Source organism: Tremella mesenterica, assembly GCF_000271645.1.
Source record: "Tremella mesenterica DSM 1558 unplaced genomic scaffold TREMEscaffold_7, whole genome shotgun sequence".
Taxonomy (NCBI): Eukaryota; Fungi; Basidiomycota; class Tremellomycetes; order Tremellales; family Tremellaceae; genus Tremella; species Tremella mesenterica.
In genome coordinates, this window is record NW_006711231.1 from 237364 (window position 1) to 251093 (window position 13730).

Sequence of the window (13730 nt, forward strand, 5' to 3'; positions counted from 1 at the left end):
GACGGTTTGGCCATAGAGATGGTGTTCAGGCCAAAATACAGTAAGAGAAGAGAGATGGACTTCCTCCACCGGCCACCGAGAGCGGAAGAAGGACTTGTGGCACTTTTATTCTCCCACGGCCGCTAGAGCAATTTTGATCCCGTCTTTGGGTTCTCCTTCTCGCCTCTCTGATCCCCTTGAATGCCCGCAAACTGACTCTCCTTTCATTCTTCACTCCATCCACTGGATATCTATCCTCTTCTCATCCATCTTTTCCCACCACTGCATCGTTCGTCCCACTAACAACTCAGCATGTCAGATGCAAGAGAGACAGATCTATACGGCGGTGAGTCCTCTCTCTCTTTTTGTCCCCTTGAGTCGTCTGCCGCGTCATCCTCGTCCGTCCCTATCCTCACTTGCCCGAATATGTCTTCTTGATCCCTTGTCTAGCTATCCTTCCAGTGAAAGACGCGAAGACAGTCTTTGCGATCAAGCCGGTCCTGATGTCTTTCAGAATTCGACTTGGAAGAATTCCAGGATCTCGATGAAGTCGATAACACACAACTCGTGCAGCCCGAATCCGATGGACCGCATCCTGCGACCCAGTCATCAGTCCAGCAAGGGGACAAAGAGCCTGTCGCGTTTCCACCGGCTGGCCAGTCCAGTAAGATACAGCCACAGTATCCTGATATCTCCCAGGCTCAGAATCAGATGCAAGGGTTTCAGGGACAGCAAGGGTCAGGACAGTATGGTCAAAATTTGGATATGGAAGGGATGGACAGGACAAGACCTAGTGATATGCCGGATGAGGGGTTAGTGATTGACAAATTTCTCTTCTCATCTGTTCGAGCAGTAGTCGCAAACACGTATACTAGCAAGATAGTCATTCAGCGTAGAGTTTTCTTTTCCTCTAGAACCGTAGGTATGAACAGAACTGATCCGATGTACTTCCTTGGCAATGCTTTTCTACCTTATTCTATTACGACTTTTCTTACATCTCTTTTCTCCTCGTATTTATGATACATCTAACTTGTGCCAATCGTTACAATCAATAGCAAGATGTTCATTGGTGGTTTGAACTGGGAAACAACAGATGGTGAGTTTGAGTTTATTTCCTTTTCGTACAACTTGTCGTGTCTCGTACAATATGTGTTTCGGGTAGACGACGAAGAAAGCGGGTTGATGAGATCCTCTCGACCGCTGCTGACCGATCAAAGAGAAACTGAGAGCCTACATGAGCGAATTTGGCGAAATCGACGCATGTACTGTCATGAGAGATCCCACCGGACGATCAAGAGGCTTCGCTTTTTTGACCTATGTGGACCCTGCGTCAGTCACGAAGGTATTGGGTCAAACTCACCACCTGGACGGAAAGCAGGTGAGTCATGATATCTGCAACTATGCTATCCAATCCTCTTGATCCCATATCTTCTCTCGTACTTTCGTTGCCCTTTTGATCGCGCAGTCCATATCATTTCATACGAGTGACAGCGCTGATGAAAGATTGATCCCAAACGTGCCATACCCCGGGCGGAACACGAAAAGACAGCTAAGGTCTTCGTTGGTGGTCTGGCGGCGACAGTAACATCTGAGTCTCTGCGGACTTTCTTAAGTACATTCGGAGGCGTCCTGGATGCTACAGTCATGATTGATAGAGACACGAATAGAAGCAAAGGATTTGCTTTTGCTACATTTGAGAACGAAGACGGTGTTTTGAAAGCCATGGAAGCTAGTGGGTCTGAACTTGATGGCAAACAGGTGAGCTTCTCTGATTATCTCGACTCATCTTGTCGTGCCCCAGACACGAGTGAAGGATGCTGACCGTTCAGATCGAAATCCGGAAAGCACAGCCACGAGGTGCAGGTACTCAGCCCGGAAAATTCAGCACCAACCGAAATAACTTCAACAACAACATGGGAGGTCCGATGGGCGGGGGTATGGGTAATCCTGGTATGGGTGGTGGTTTCGATCCTAATGCAATGGCAATGATGTATCAGAATATGATGAAGAACACGGGTATGGGTGAGTGTCCACCCTCCTATGACCTTATATACTGTCATTCTCCGTCCGAATGTCACCCGTCTCTCTCGGCCAGCGACGTGGGGAGTAGCAGCCTGGCACGGCGCTGATGTCTAGGAATGGGAATGGGCGGAGGAGGGTTCGATCCCAACTCAATGGCTATGATGTATCAAAACATGATGAAGAGTAAGTCTCCTTCGTTTTTGTTCTTTGATCAAGGATGGGACTGAGCTTCAGGTATGGGGGGCATGGGGAACGCTCCTGCCATCAATCCAGGCATGATGCGAAACAATATGGGAATGGGCAATATGATGGGTATGGGAATGATGGGTATGAATGGGATGGGAATGGGAGGTATGCCTATGGCTGGTGCTGGAGGTGTGGGAGGAGCTATGGGTGCTGTTCCAATGGCCGGTGGATTCCAAAATCCTGGTGGTCCCGGGAGGAATGTGAGCTCTGAGTCATCAATCCTACACCGCTCGCCTCGCTTTCTCTCTCTATCTCCAAATTATCATAACGTCCTCTCGCCGTGTATAGCTACCCTATTCAGACAATGAGGGCATTCGCGATCGAATGCCCATGTCTTTTCGGGCGCAGGAAGTTCAGCCGAATGTGTATGTGGCGGTGCAAGGACATTGCTGACTAACAGGGACCTGTCAGACCTATCCCCAACGCTCCTAGAGGACCAGCAGCAATGCGTGCACCTGGTCAGAATCCGCCGACTGCTCAAGGACCAGGAGCACAGAGATATACCACTCAAGGAGCGGCTAGATCGAAGCCTTATTGAGTGTCGGACATCGTATGACCAACATATCATGAAGTGTAGGTACTGTATCAATATGTGCATGTACCTCTATTCACTGGTATTTACTGATCTGTGCTTATCTCGACATTTCTCAGACACGATAGGCACACTCAACCCCGGTATCGCGGATGACTTATAATTACTAACAGATTGCCTAAATATCCCGACCGCATTCCATTTCAATCACATACCGCACTCACACTACTCGTATTCCTCTTGTTAGACATCTCTAAACAATAAACTTACTCTTATCTTCATAATACTGTACTATTCTTGTAATCCTCACTCCAATTGAACGACCGCCTCATCTTCCCACTTTCCTTCAATATCAAGATATATATATTCACCCAATACCACCCCACTCCATCTTTTAGGTTCCCCAACGACTTCCATCAAATTGATTTCACCGAGTGAAGTTAAACATTGTGATAACCTACTCATACCCCTTCTAGCCTCATGGTCACTGAGTCGAGTATACTCTATCAATTTTGCAGGGTGGTTAGACCACGCATCCCCATCAAAACTCAATGCGATCTCAGCGAGTAGTCGGATGAAACTAGTCATGGCATCTTCGGTTTCCTGAGGACAAATGAATTCTTCGGGATCATATCCAAGTTGAGTGAATAAAGTCTCAAATTTTCGCCAAGAGTAATTCAGATGATTGAGATATGTGGCGTCGAGACCTCTGTCTTCGGCATAGTGGGAAACGGTATCGAGATAGTTTCTAACGATCTGTCGGGCGGTGAGTCCATGTTGGTTGAAGACGGATTCTCGACGTTTAAGTTTGGACATGATGGATGGGGTTGCACTTTCGGTCGAACCGTCGCTTTCATTGGATGATGCCTCTTCGGATGAAACGCTCTCCGTTTCGGCCAGATCGTAGGGGATGGTGGGTTCGGTAACAGGAACGGATTTGTAAGGTTTGAACCCCTTTTGAGTACTGATACCATGAACTAATCCCACCGTCTGCTTGGTCGGCGACACGGTCCAAGTGGCGTTGCATGTGATGACCTGGGCTGTCATAGTGGACGACATGATTTCAAAAGCGATTTCCGTGGTAATGCAATTCTCGAAGTTTTCGAGACGATTTCACTCAAATGATGGGGATGGTGGAAAATCTGGGAATGATTAAACTTTGACAAGTAGAAAAGGTATGAGTTATAAATTGTTGAGAATCAGTGAGAAGCTCATTGAGTTTGAATAGAAGTTGCAGAAGAAAAAATTCTTGAGAAAATAATTTGATTCAAAAAGGAAGAGAATCGAGTTTGATTCGGTCTTCGATGTGAACGCGGGAAATGTTCCCAGGGCGAGTTCCGAGGTTCCGTCGAATGCGGCGTTGTGTGAACGTTAGCAGGGTTGACATGATCCGGTTCGATGGGGGAATCGTTTCTTGGATACTGACAGATATCGAAACGTCGTCAGGCAAGTGATCTGATCCGAAATGGTCAAACGGATCTTGACTTCGGGGAGAAAAAGATACAAAGGTCGGATTCAACATACATATACAGTACGTCTCAACGTCAGTTCCTGTATCACTGGATATACTTTGATACTCATCTGACAGTCAATCACCTATCTTACAACTCGAATGTGTCTCGAATGTGTCACTACAAGAAGCTAGGCGAATGGAGATGTCTCAGCGAAGCTACTATTGGTGAGTCTCATCCTACCCATCCACATCTAAATCCACCTCTTTCTTCGACGTTCAATCAAATCCAATGATAACTTCCCAAAAATAGCTCATGTCGAACGTATAGGCATCGACCTTAATTGATCATCGACCAACTTGCACTCTTTTATATACTGTTTTGGGAGCGGAGGTTCCGGCATGACCCTACTGTTATGAATACTCAGAATGACACAACTTCTTATCTGCCAGGTCTTCAATGTCACAATCCTTGATTCCGTCGATAAATTATGAATCTCTTCCGAACACGTATCAAAAAATTCTTGAACTTCTTCAGGTAATTGACTCAACGAAGTGAGTAATCCTATTACACTCGTTTCGATATGCGTGAAGATTGCGTCCGTTACGTTGACGCTGACGTGCAGTAGGAAAATGAGCAAGTTCAAATCACTCGTGATACCAACCAACTTATCCACTGTCTCCTGAGGCAATGATGCAGTTGGGTCATCCGAGTCATTTGAATGGTCTGTGGAAATTAGCAAAACTGAGACGCTTGAACCAACATGAATTTCCGAAACTTCCTCATCATCATGCGTCCCTCGATCCTTCGATTCCGTTTCCACCAAGCTGCCCACGATAGTCGCCACTTCAGACCTACCATCTTCCACCTCACTATTTGAGGTTTCTTCGTCCGACATGGTGATAGTTTGACGGTTGGTTGGAGTTTTCTCCGTTGAAGTGTGGGGAAAACGACCGAGTCAGTACAAGCTTTTCAAGTTTCCTTCGGAGGTTGAAGGACGGGGTCTAGCCGTCGGCCTGAAAGGATCGCGTGGGAAGGGGAAGCAGTGGAGGTGATCTGGACTTGATTGATTGAGGGTCTAGACCATGGGTCAGGTTCAGTGTTAGAACAAGTGAGTTCCCACGCTTTCTTCCTAGACTGCTAGGTTCCTCAGGTAAGGGTGGCGCTCGCAGGCAAAAGGAGCATGCATGATGGAGGAAATCAACAAGTCCAACTTGTCACGAACGAGTGGTCTGGAATCCGTGCGTTCGATTCTCGATCCTATAGGTCTCCCCACATTGGATCAAATGCTATGTCTCTCTCGTGTAACAATTGCAACCGCAGGTAGGAAGAGGAGGAGAGTGATGTTTTCAAACCTGAACCTGATATACAGTACTGTCAGGTCTAATTGCACGGCTCAAGGATTACCTGATCATTGTCTTTATATTATCTCAACTCATCTCGCATCTCTCTGCTACGAATCAAAATATGGTTCTAGCATCAAAGACCATTATTCTCCATCTCTCCCCATCTGCCCGGAAGAGCCTGGAGCGTGATGACCCAAGCCGAGGTCCCTTTTTAGACATGGAGGATGTCATCCGGTGTGTTTAGCTGGGTTAAACCCTCCGTGTCACAAGGAAGTCCAGGTGAACTTGGAGCAAGGGTTGACTCCTCCTCCTCCTCAGGATCCGGAGCTCCTTGATTGAGAAGGTTTGCAACACCTAACACACATCCCAAGAAATTAGCAGCCAGCTCGTCCTTGTTTGGAAACATGTCAGTGTTGGACGCTCTCTCCCAACACTGGTATAGTATCTTTGTGTCACCAAGAGCCTCAATCTGAGTCCCATCTGCCGTCCATACTGTCAACTCGGGGAGATCGTTTGTCCAACCCAATTTGTCCTCATGAGTGCGAAATTCTTTCTCCCAGGCCGACAGGGCCTGCTGAAGTGGTACCATGTCTGGGTCCTTCTTGTCTGACATTGCATCAGCAACCTTTATAGCCTGTTCAATTACTTCTCCTGAAAGTCTATCAAGCTGGGTGCGGGCTAGCTGTTCCCACCTGTTGAAGAACAATGCTGTGCTCTCACGTGGTGAGTCGTTTAGTGTCAGGATCACGCGGTTACCACGGGTACCTTACCATGTAGTCGTACTCTTTTTTCCATTCCCGTCCCCGTCTCCATTCCCGCGTCCGGGCTTACTCCGTTCGCTACTACGCCTGGTACCATTTCTTCGACACCTCTACCCTTTTTTACATCTCCGTCTCGGTAACTATCATTGCTCTTCCTCTCCTATTCTACCTCGACTTCATTCCAAACTACGCATGCTCTCATCGGTATCATCCCGCTCTCTTTTTAGTATATAGACGTAGTCTTTTCTCAGCAATGTCTTGTCGAATGTATTTTGTGTTTTCCTAGTTATATCATTTGACATACATCTCATCGATCTTACAGATCTCTTCGATACACTACATCACTAGGTTTGTTCCCTACAAGGCCTCATTGTCACAGCTCATCGACGCAGACTATTCCGACGTCTGGTCCTTACATTTAGCCCGCGTTGGTGCAAGACGTATGTAGCCTGTTGCCAAGGAGGCAGACTTGCAAACATGTAGACATTTGTCTTAACCTCTGGTAATGTTGGCTTGGTATGCTCAAAGTTTCGAGACGATTCTTTTGTGAGGATTGGAGACCCGATGAAGTCAATAAGTGCTCTCACATCGTCATCTTCAACCTCCCTACTACTAGGGTCCCACTGATTCATCCGTCCATGCAGTCTCTCCACCACTTTCTGCTGATAGCTTGAAAGGTTGATTCGACGACCAAACTCTTCAAACCTCTGAAATGATGCTCTGCTATCCACTTGGGTTGAACTACCTGTCCTCACACTCGATTGTGTCAGGATCACGCGGTACCACGGGTACCTTACCTTGTAGTCGTACTCTTTTCCATTCCCGTCCCCGTCTCCATTCCCGCGTCCGGGCTTACTCCGTTTGCTACTACGCCTGGTTCCACTCATTCGACACCTCTACCCTTTTTTACATCTCCGTCTCGGTAACTATCATTGCTCTTCCTCTCCTATTCTACCTCGACTTCATTCCAAACTACGCATGCTCTTATCGGTATCACTCCGCTCTCTTTTTAGTATATAGACGTAGTCTTTTCTCAGCAATGTCTTGTCGAATGTATTTTGTGTTTTCCTAGTTATATCATTTGACATACATCTCATCGATCTTACAGATCTCTTCGATACACTACATCACTAGGTTTGTTCCCTACAAGGCCTCATTGTCACAGCTCATCGACGCAGACTATTCCGACGTCTGGTCCTTACATAAAATACATTCGACCTTACTTGTACCGAACAAGACCTAGGTGATTACCAACAACACGTTATCGGTTGTTAACAATGTCCCTTCCCGATTCACCCACCTTTGATCGCACATCTGTCGCAAATCTTCGCGATTTTCGACATGATCGTCGCACTTTCCAAGCTGAACTCCAAGAGATGCGTCAGCATCACCAAGAACAAAATCAAGTTATTATTCAGCTTCAAGCAGAACTTGCCGCTCTTCGAACAGGGCCGCAAGTGGGGAATCGTCCTGTAGAAGGACAAGGGACTCTCGAGAACCTGGGACAAGAACCTACAGTGCACGGGTTCTCTCCCAACGTGGCGGTAGTGGGTACAAACGAACCCAATCCGCATTCCAATCACTCTTCACCAAATTCCAACCACACGTCGTTGGATTTGAATGACACGTTGCCAGCTGTCAATCAGCAACGTCCAATTCATACTCAACCAATTCCAATTCCGACAAACGCACATCGGGGCCAATCACACCTCAGAACCCCATTTACTAGTACTCCATTCTCTCAGACTCATCCTGAACGGTTCAGACAGGGGACTTACGAAAGGCAAGGTGAACATATGAATTCCAACTACGACTTGTTGGGTTCAGACATAAGAAAGATTGATATCAAGACCCCCGACACGTTTCACGGGAACGGGGACAAGGTTGATGCTTATGTGGCTGAAGTAAGGCTTTATCTGGATCTTAGGGGAAGAGGCATGAACGATAGATTTAGAGTTTTGTGGGCGGCTAGTTATTTGAGGGGGAAAGCAGGAAGGTGGTGGCAAGCGTACTACGTCAAGTCGGAAAAGGACCAGCCAGAGTGGGCTTTCAACTTGAGCCTTTTCTTGGAACAGGTGAAAAGGATGTTTGGAGATCCTGATAGACACCGCTACGCGGTACAACGTCTAAAACGTCTTCGTCAAGACAAGTCGGTATCGGACTATTACTCGTCGTTCCTTTCAATTTCGGCTGATGTCGATTGGGATGACCGAGCACTCAAGGATGCTTTCGAATCTGGACTATCAACAGAAATTCGAGTAGCTCTCGCAAATCGGGAACACCAACCTCAAACTCTTAAAGAGCTTGCAGACGCTGCAATTAGTCTTTACGTTCATCTAGAAGGTGTCAAAACTTCTTATCAATGGAACAATAATTCTGGTGGACAGGGCAACCGTAACAAAGAAGGGGATAGACAGAGGACAAACACACCTAAAGGAAATCCTACTACGTCTTCTCCGAAATCTACATATGGTCAGCGCGATTCCAACAACCAGAATGTGAAGAAAACAGACTACAACAAGTCCAAATCCAACTCTAGTAGGAAAAGTCTCACCTACGACGAGAAGAAATACAGACGAGACAACGGGTTATGCTTATACTGTGGCAACGCTGCCACATGGCTAGCGCGTGCCCAGAAGCAAAGAAGAAACCACCAGTAACAGGGTCAAATAAAATCAAGCTGAACACCCTTACCGTAGATAATGGGTACCCTAGGAGGGAAGAGACGTTGTTGGAAAGGGAAACCTTGAAGGAGGAGACAGAGGAAACGAACCATGTCCACTTCTCGTCCATGGTCAAGGAATCAATGATTTCAACTACACCTAGTAGTATTCCAACCACACCCATCTCCGTTCCAAACAACAACCAATCACTTATCACAATTCCTGTTATTGTTATCGGTCAACCAAATGTACATTCCCGAGCCATGGTAGATAGTGGAGCAACAGTGGACTTTGTAGACGAAGGATTTATTGAACGTTCTCATCTCAAACCTACCACAAAGACCCAAGTCGAACGACTCCGTTTACCAGATGGCGCTACACGCCTTCTGACCAAGGAAATACGTCTTCGAATACTGTTGGGTGAAGGTTTTGAGGTGTACGAATCAACCTTCACAGTCACAAAAATCCACCCTGCCCCTATCGTCCTTGGGCTCACATTTTTGAACAAGATCAACCCAATTATCGACTGGTCAACACAGACTTTGATTCCACGCTCGTTGGAAACCAACAACAGGTTTCAATTCCTAAATATTATTAGCCCAGAAGCTTTCGATCAAGAGGTAGAACCTACCGATATTAGGGGTGCTGTTTACGCACGGACAGTACCAGAAGACGAAACAGAACCAAAGCAAATCGTACCAAAAGAATATTGGGACTATCTAGATGTTTTCTCTAAAGGAGGAGCAAATAAATTGCCTGAACATCGTCCTTTTGATCACCGTATACCCCTGGTTGAGGGGAAAACACCTACTTTTGGACCCATATATTCCCTCTCCCATATTGAACAAGAAGCTCTCAAAAATTATCTCGAAGAAAACCTGAATAAGGGCTTCATCACTCCATCAGAAAGTCCTGCTGGAGCTCCAATCTTGTTTGTTAAAAAGAAAGATGGATCTCTACGGCTCTGTGTGGACTATCGCAGACTGAATGAAATTACAGTCAAGAATCGTTACCCTCTACCCCTTATCGGAGACCTATTGGACCAACTTAAATCCGCCAACATTTATTCCAAAATTGATCTACGTGGTGCTTACAACCTACTACGCATAGCAAAAGGGGATGAATGGAAAACGGCTTTTCGTACAAGATACGGTCTTTTCGAATATAGGGTAATGCCTTTTGGACTCACGAATGCTCCTGCGTCCTTCCAACACCTCATGAACCACATCTTTAGGGATATGCTGGACAAGAACGTCATTATATATCTAGATGACATCCTTGTTTATTCCCCAGATATCCAACAACACGTTAAAGATGTCCGACAAGTGTTAGAAAGACTTCGTCAACACAAGCTGTTCGCCAAACATGATAAATGTGATTTTCATGTTCAAATGGTCGAGTTCCTAGGATATGTCATTCGACCTGGAGGGATAGAAATGGATCCGAAGAAGGAAAAGTCAATAAAAGAATGGCCTAAACCGAAAACGGTCAAGGAAGTTCAATCCTTTCTAGGGTTTGTTAATTTTTATCGAAGGTTCATTGCAGGGTTTGCACATATAGCTAAACCCCTACATGAACTTACCAGGAAGGGGATATCATTCTCATGGGACGAGAAATGTGACAAAGCTTTCGAAGAACTTAAAATTAAAGTTGGATCAGGACCAATATTACGGCATTTTGATCCAAAATTACCGTGCATTGTGGAAACCGACGCTTCGGATTATGCCCTTGGTGCAATCCTTTCACAGCATGAAGACAACGTACTACGTCCAGTTGCTTTTGCTTCACGAAGCATGGCACCGGCGGAACTTAACTATCCGGTGGCCGAAAAGGAGCTGCTCGCAATAGTATATGCCTTTAAGGAATGGCGCCAGTACCTAGAAGGAACCGAAGTACCGGTAGTAGTCCTTACGGACCACCAAAGTTTACAAGTTTTCCTTACCACGAAGCAACTCACAAGAAGGCAAGCTCGTTGGTACGAATTCTTGTCAGAGTTTAACTTTATTATCCAATACAGACCCGGCAAGCAGTCGACGAAACCGGACGCGCTGTCCCGCAGAGTCGACTACAGGCCGTTGGATGTTAAACAGACCTCATTATCTTCAGAACTCAATGATCATAATAACCATCCACTGCTTACCAGCGAACAACTACTTCTCTCCATGATCAAACTACAAGGGGACAAACATTTCGTGAAAACCCAGGAGGAACGGCGTCGAATTATCCAACATGAACATGGTGGAAAGGATGCTGGACACCCTGGTTGGAGAGTAACATTAAGAAAAATTAGCGAGTTGTGGTTTTGGACTGGGATGAAAGAAGATATTAGAAAGTATTGTGAAGAGTGCGAAATCTGTCAACGCACCAAAGCAAGACGTCAAGCCCCTGCTGGTTTCCTACAACCCCTAGAAGTACCCGGAAAACCATGGGCTGATATTACTTGTGACTTTATTGGACCTCTACCAAAATCAAACGATTTTAACTCGATCTTGGTAGTTGTCGATAGGTTGACAAAAATGGCTGTGTTTATTCCCACCGTTACCACTATAACTGCAGAAGATTTTGCGGAATTATTCCTCAAGAAAGTGTACACAAGATTTGGTGTACCAGACTCAATTGTGTCTGACAGAGGATCTTTATTCGTCTCTAGGTTTTGGAAAACCTTCAACACGTTGTTGGGAACGGACTTGAAGTACTCAACAGCGTACCACCCACAAACCGATGGACAGACGGAGAGAGTAAACCAATGGCTTGAACAATACCTTAGAATCTATGTCAATACGGAGCAAGATAATTGGAGCTCCCTTTTACACTTTGCTGAGCTATGCTACAATACAAACTGGCATAGCTCCATTCAGATGTCCCCCTTAAAAGCTTACTCAGGGCGGGACTATAGAACCAACATGATGCAGCCTATTTACGACAAGGCTACACCATTTCCTTCTCCACGTGCTACCGCAAGAGTTACAGCTCTAGGTAAACTTCAACAACGCCTAAAAGAAAACCTACAACGTGCTCAAGAAAACTATAAACACCAATACGACAAAAAACATAGAAATATTGTTTTCGACGTAGGTGACAAGGTTTGGTTGGACTCAAGAAACTTAAAATCGTTAAGACCCACAAGAAAATTGGATCACCGCTTCGTGGGACCATACAAGATTATCCAGAAAATCAATGATAATGCCTACAAGCTAGATTTACCAAAAGAGATGTTAGCAAATAAGATACACCCAGTATTCAACGTAAAACTACTTGCTAGATCTAAAGGACAAGTGATTGAATCAGAACCAGCCTTGGTAACTTCCAAACAAGACGTGGTAGAAGAGGAGGAAGACCTCTACGAGGTTGAAAAGGTGATAGGGAAAAGGAAAATCAGACTTCCTGGTCGTAACAAGGCCGAAGAACAACTTAAGATTGTCTGGACTGGATTCCCTGAAGGGGAAGCCACTTGGCAACCGTTGGAAACCATCAAAACCAACCCAAAAGTTATAGAATTCTTAAAGAATTCCAACAATTCGAGGATGGATTCCAACAACACGTCGTTGGGTACCAATGTACTTCATACAAAACGACACAGAAAACCAACTGCTAAGTTGCGTTTTGCTGAGACCCTTTAGGGGCTCAGCAAATAACAAATTTCAATAATACTTCGACATGACGAGAAAAGAAATGAGTAAAGAGGTAAAGAGAAGAGACGAGAAGAGAAGGAATCGAACTACACGACGAGGGGAACATTATTTGATAAGTAATGACACGTCATGACCACGTGGAATTCCTGACAACCATCAAATTCTCTTAACAACCATCACGATGACGTCGAGACGACGTCTACCGAAGGAGGGGAGTAATGTCAGGATCACGCGGTACCACGGGTACCTTACCTTGTAGTCGTACTCTTTTCCATTCCCGTCCCCGTCTCCATTCCCGCGTCCGGGCTTACTCCGTTTGCTACTACGCCTGGTTCCACTCATTCGACACCTCTACCCTTTTTTACATCTCCGTCTCGGTAACTATCATTGCTCTTCCTCTCCTATTCTACCTCGACTTCATTCCAAACTACGCATGCTCTTATCGGTATCACTCCGCTCTCTTTTTAGTATATAGACGTAGTCTTTTCTCAGCAATGTCTTGTCGAATGTATTTTGTGTTTTCCTAGTTATATCATTTGACATACATCTCATCGATCTTACAGATCTCTTCGATACACTACATCACTAGGTTTGTTCCCTACAAGGCCTCATTGTCACAGCTCATCGACGCAGACTATTCCGACGTCTGGTCCTTACAGATTGAGGGTGACTGCTTGCTTGCTCTGAAGGGTCTGCACTGTTGGATTTTGCAGCTTTGCTTCTACGCTTACCCGGTTTCTTTTCGGCCATGACGGTAACAGTGTTGATGCTGATGACGTGTCTACCTGTAGGTGATGATGAAGTGGCAAAAGGGGTGCTTGATGATCTCTTATAAGCCCTCTTCTTCATATATCATTGTCTTCTGGGGGTGAATTTGGTGGGAACAAGGGAAGTAGAGGGTGGACAGTGAACTTGCCTTCCCGGTCAAGCCAGATCACGCCCCTCCCTTCAGCGTCCGTGTGAAAACTCTCTCAGAGGGGATAACAGAGAGTTAGAAAGTTATTCAGCCAGTGACCTATCATAAGAAAGGCTATCCGCTCCCTTGTCCTCAACATAGCCCCTTTGGGGGAGGGGGGGGGGGTGGGGGGGGTAACAAGT

The 13730-nt window shown here is 45.8% G+C and overlaps 4 protein-coding genes across 4 annotated transcripts; 1 reads left to right on the forward strand and 3 right to left on the reverse strand.

Moving 5' to 3' along the window:
- Positions 1 to 221: 221 nt before the first annotated feature.
- Positions 222 to 2858, forward strand: TREMEDRAFT_74094 (uncharacterized protein). The gene is made up of 9 exons (XM_007005476.1): positions 222 to 325; positions 494 to 791; positions 1035 to 1075; positions 1197 to 1357; positions 1483 to 1737; positions 1809 to 2001; positions 2116 to 2184; positions 2236 to 2447; positions 2648 to 2858. Exons 1-9 carry the CDS (start codon positions 292 to 294, stop codon positions 2783 to 2785), a joined length of 1401 nt encoding a protein of 466 aa, XP_007005538.1. The 5' UTR covers positions 222 to 291; the 3' UTR covers positions 2786 to 2858.
- A 227-nt stretch (positions 2859 to 3085) lies between these two features.
- TREMEDRAFT_63033 (uncharacterized protein) lies at positions 3086 to 3838 on the reverse strand (the record flags this gene model as incomplete). The annotated part of the gene is made up of 1 exon (XM_007005357.1): positions 3086 to 3838. The coding sequence occupies one exon, from the start codon at positions 3836 to 3838 to the stop codon at positions 3086 to 3088; it is 753 nt and encodes a 250-aa protein (XP_007005419.1).
- Positions 3839 to 4543: 705 nt separating this feature from the next.
- Positions 4544 to 5128, reverse strand: TREMEDRAFT_63034 (uncharacterized protein; the record flags this gene model as incomplete). Its single annotated transcript, XM_007005358.1, has 1 exon — positions 4544 to 5128. One exon carries the CDS (start codon positions 5126 to 5128, stop codon positions 4544 to 4546), a length of 585 nt encoding a protein of 194 aa, XP_007005420.1.
- Positions 5129 to 5787: 659 nt separating this feature from the next.
- On the reverse strand, positions 5788 to 7224 carry TREMEDRAFT_63035 (uncharacterized protein; the record flags this gene model as incomplete). The annotated part of the gene is made up of 3 exons (XM_007005359.1): positions 5788 to 6210; positions 6342 to 6452; positions 6754 to 7224. 3 exons carry the CDS (start codon positions 7222 to 7224, stop codon positions 5788 to 5790), a joined length of 1005 nt encoding a protein of 334 aa, XP_007005421.1.
- Between the last annotated feature and the right edge of the window lie 6506 nt (positions 7225 to 13730).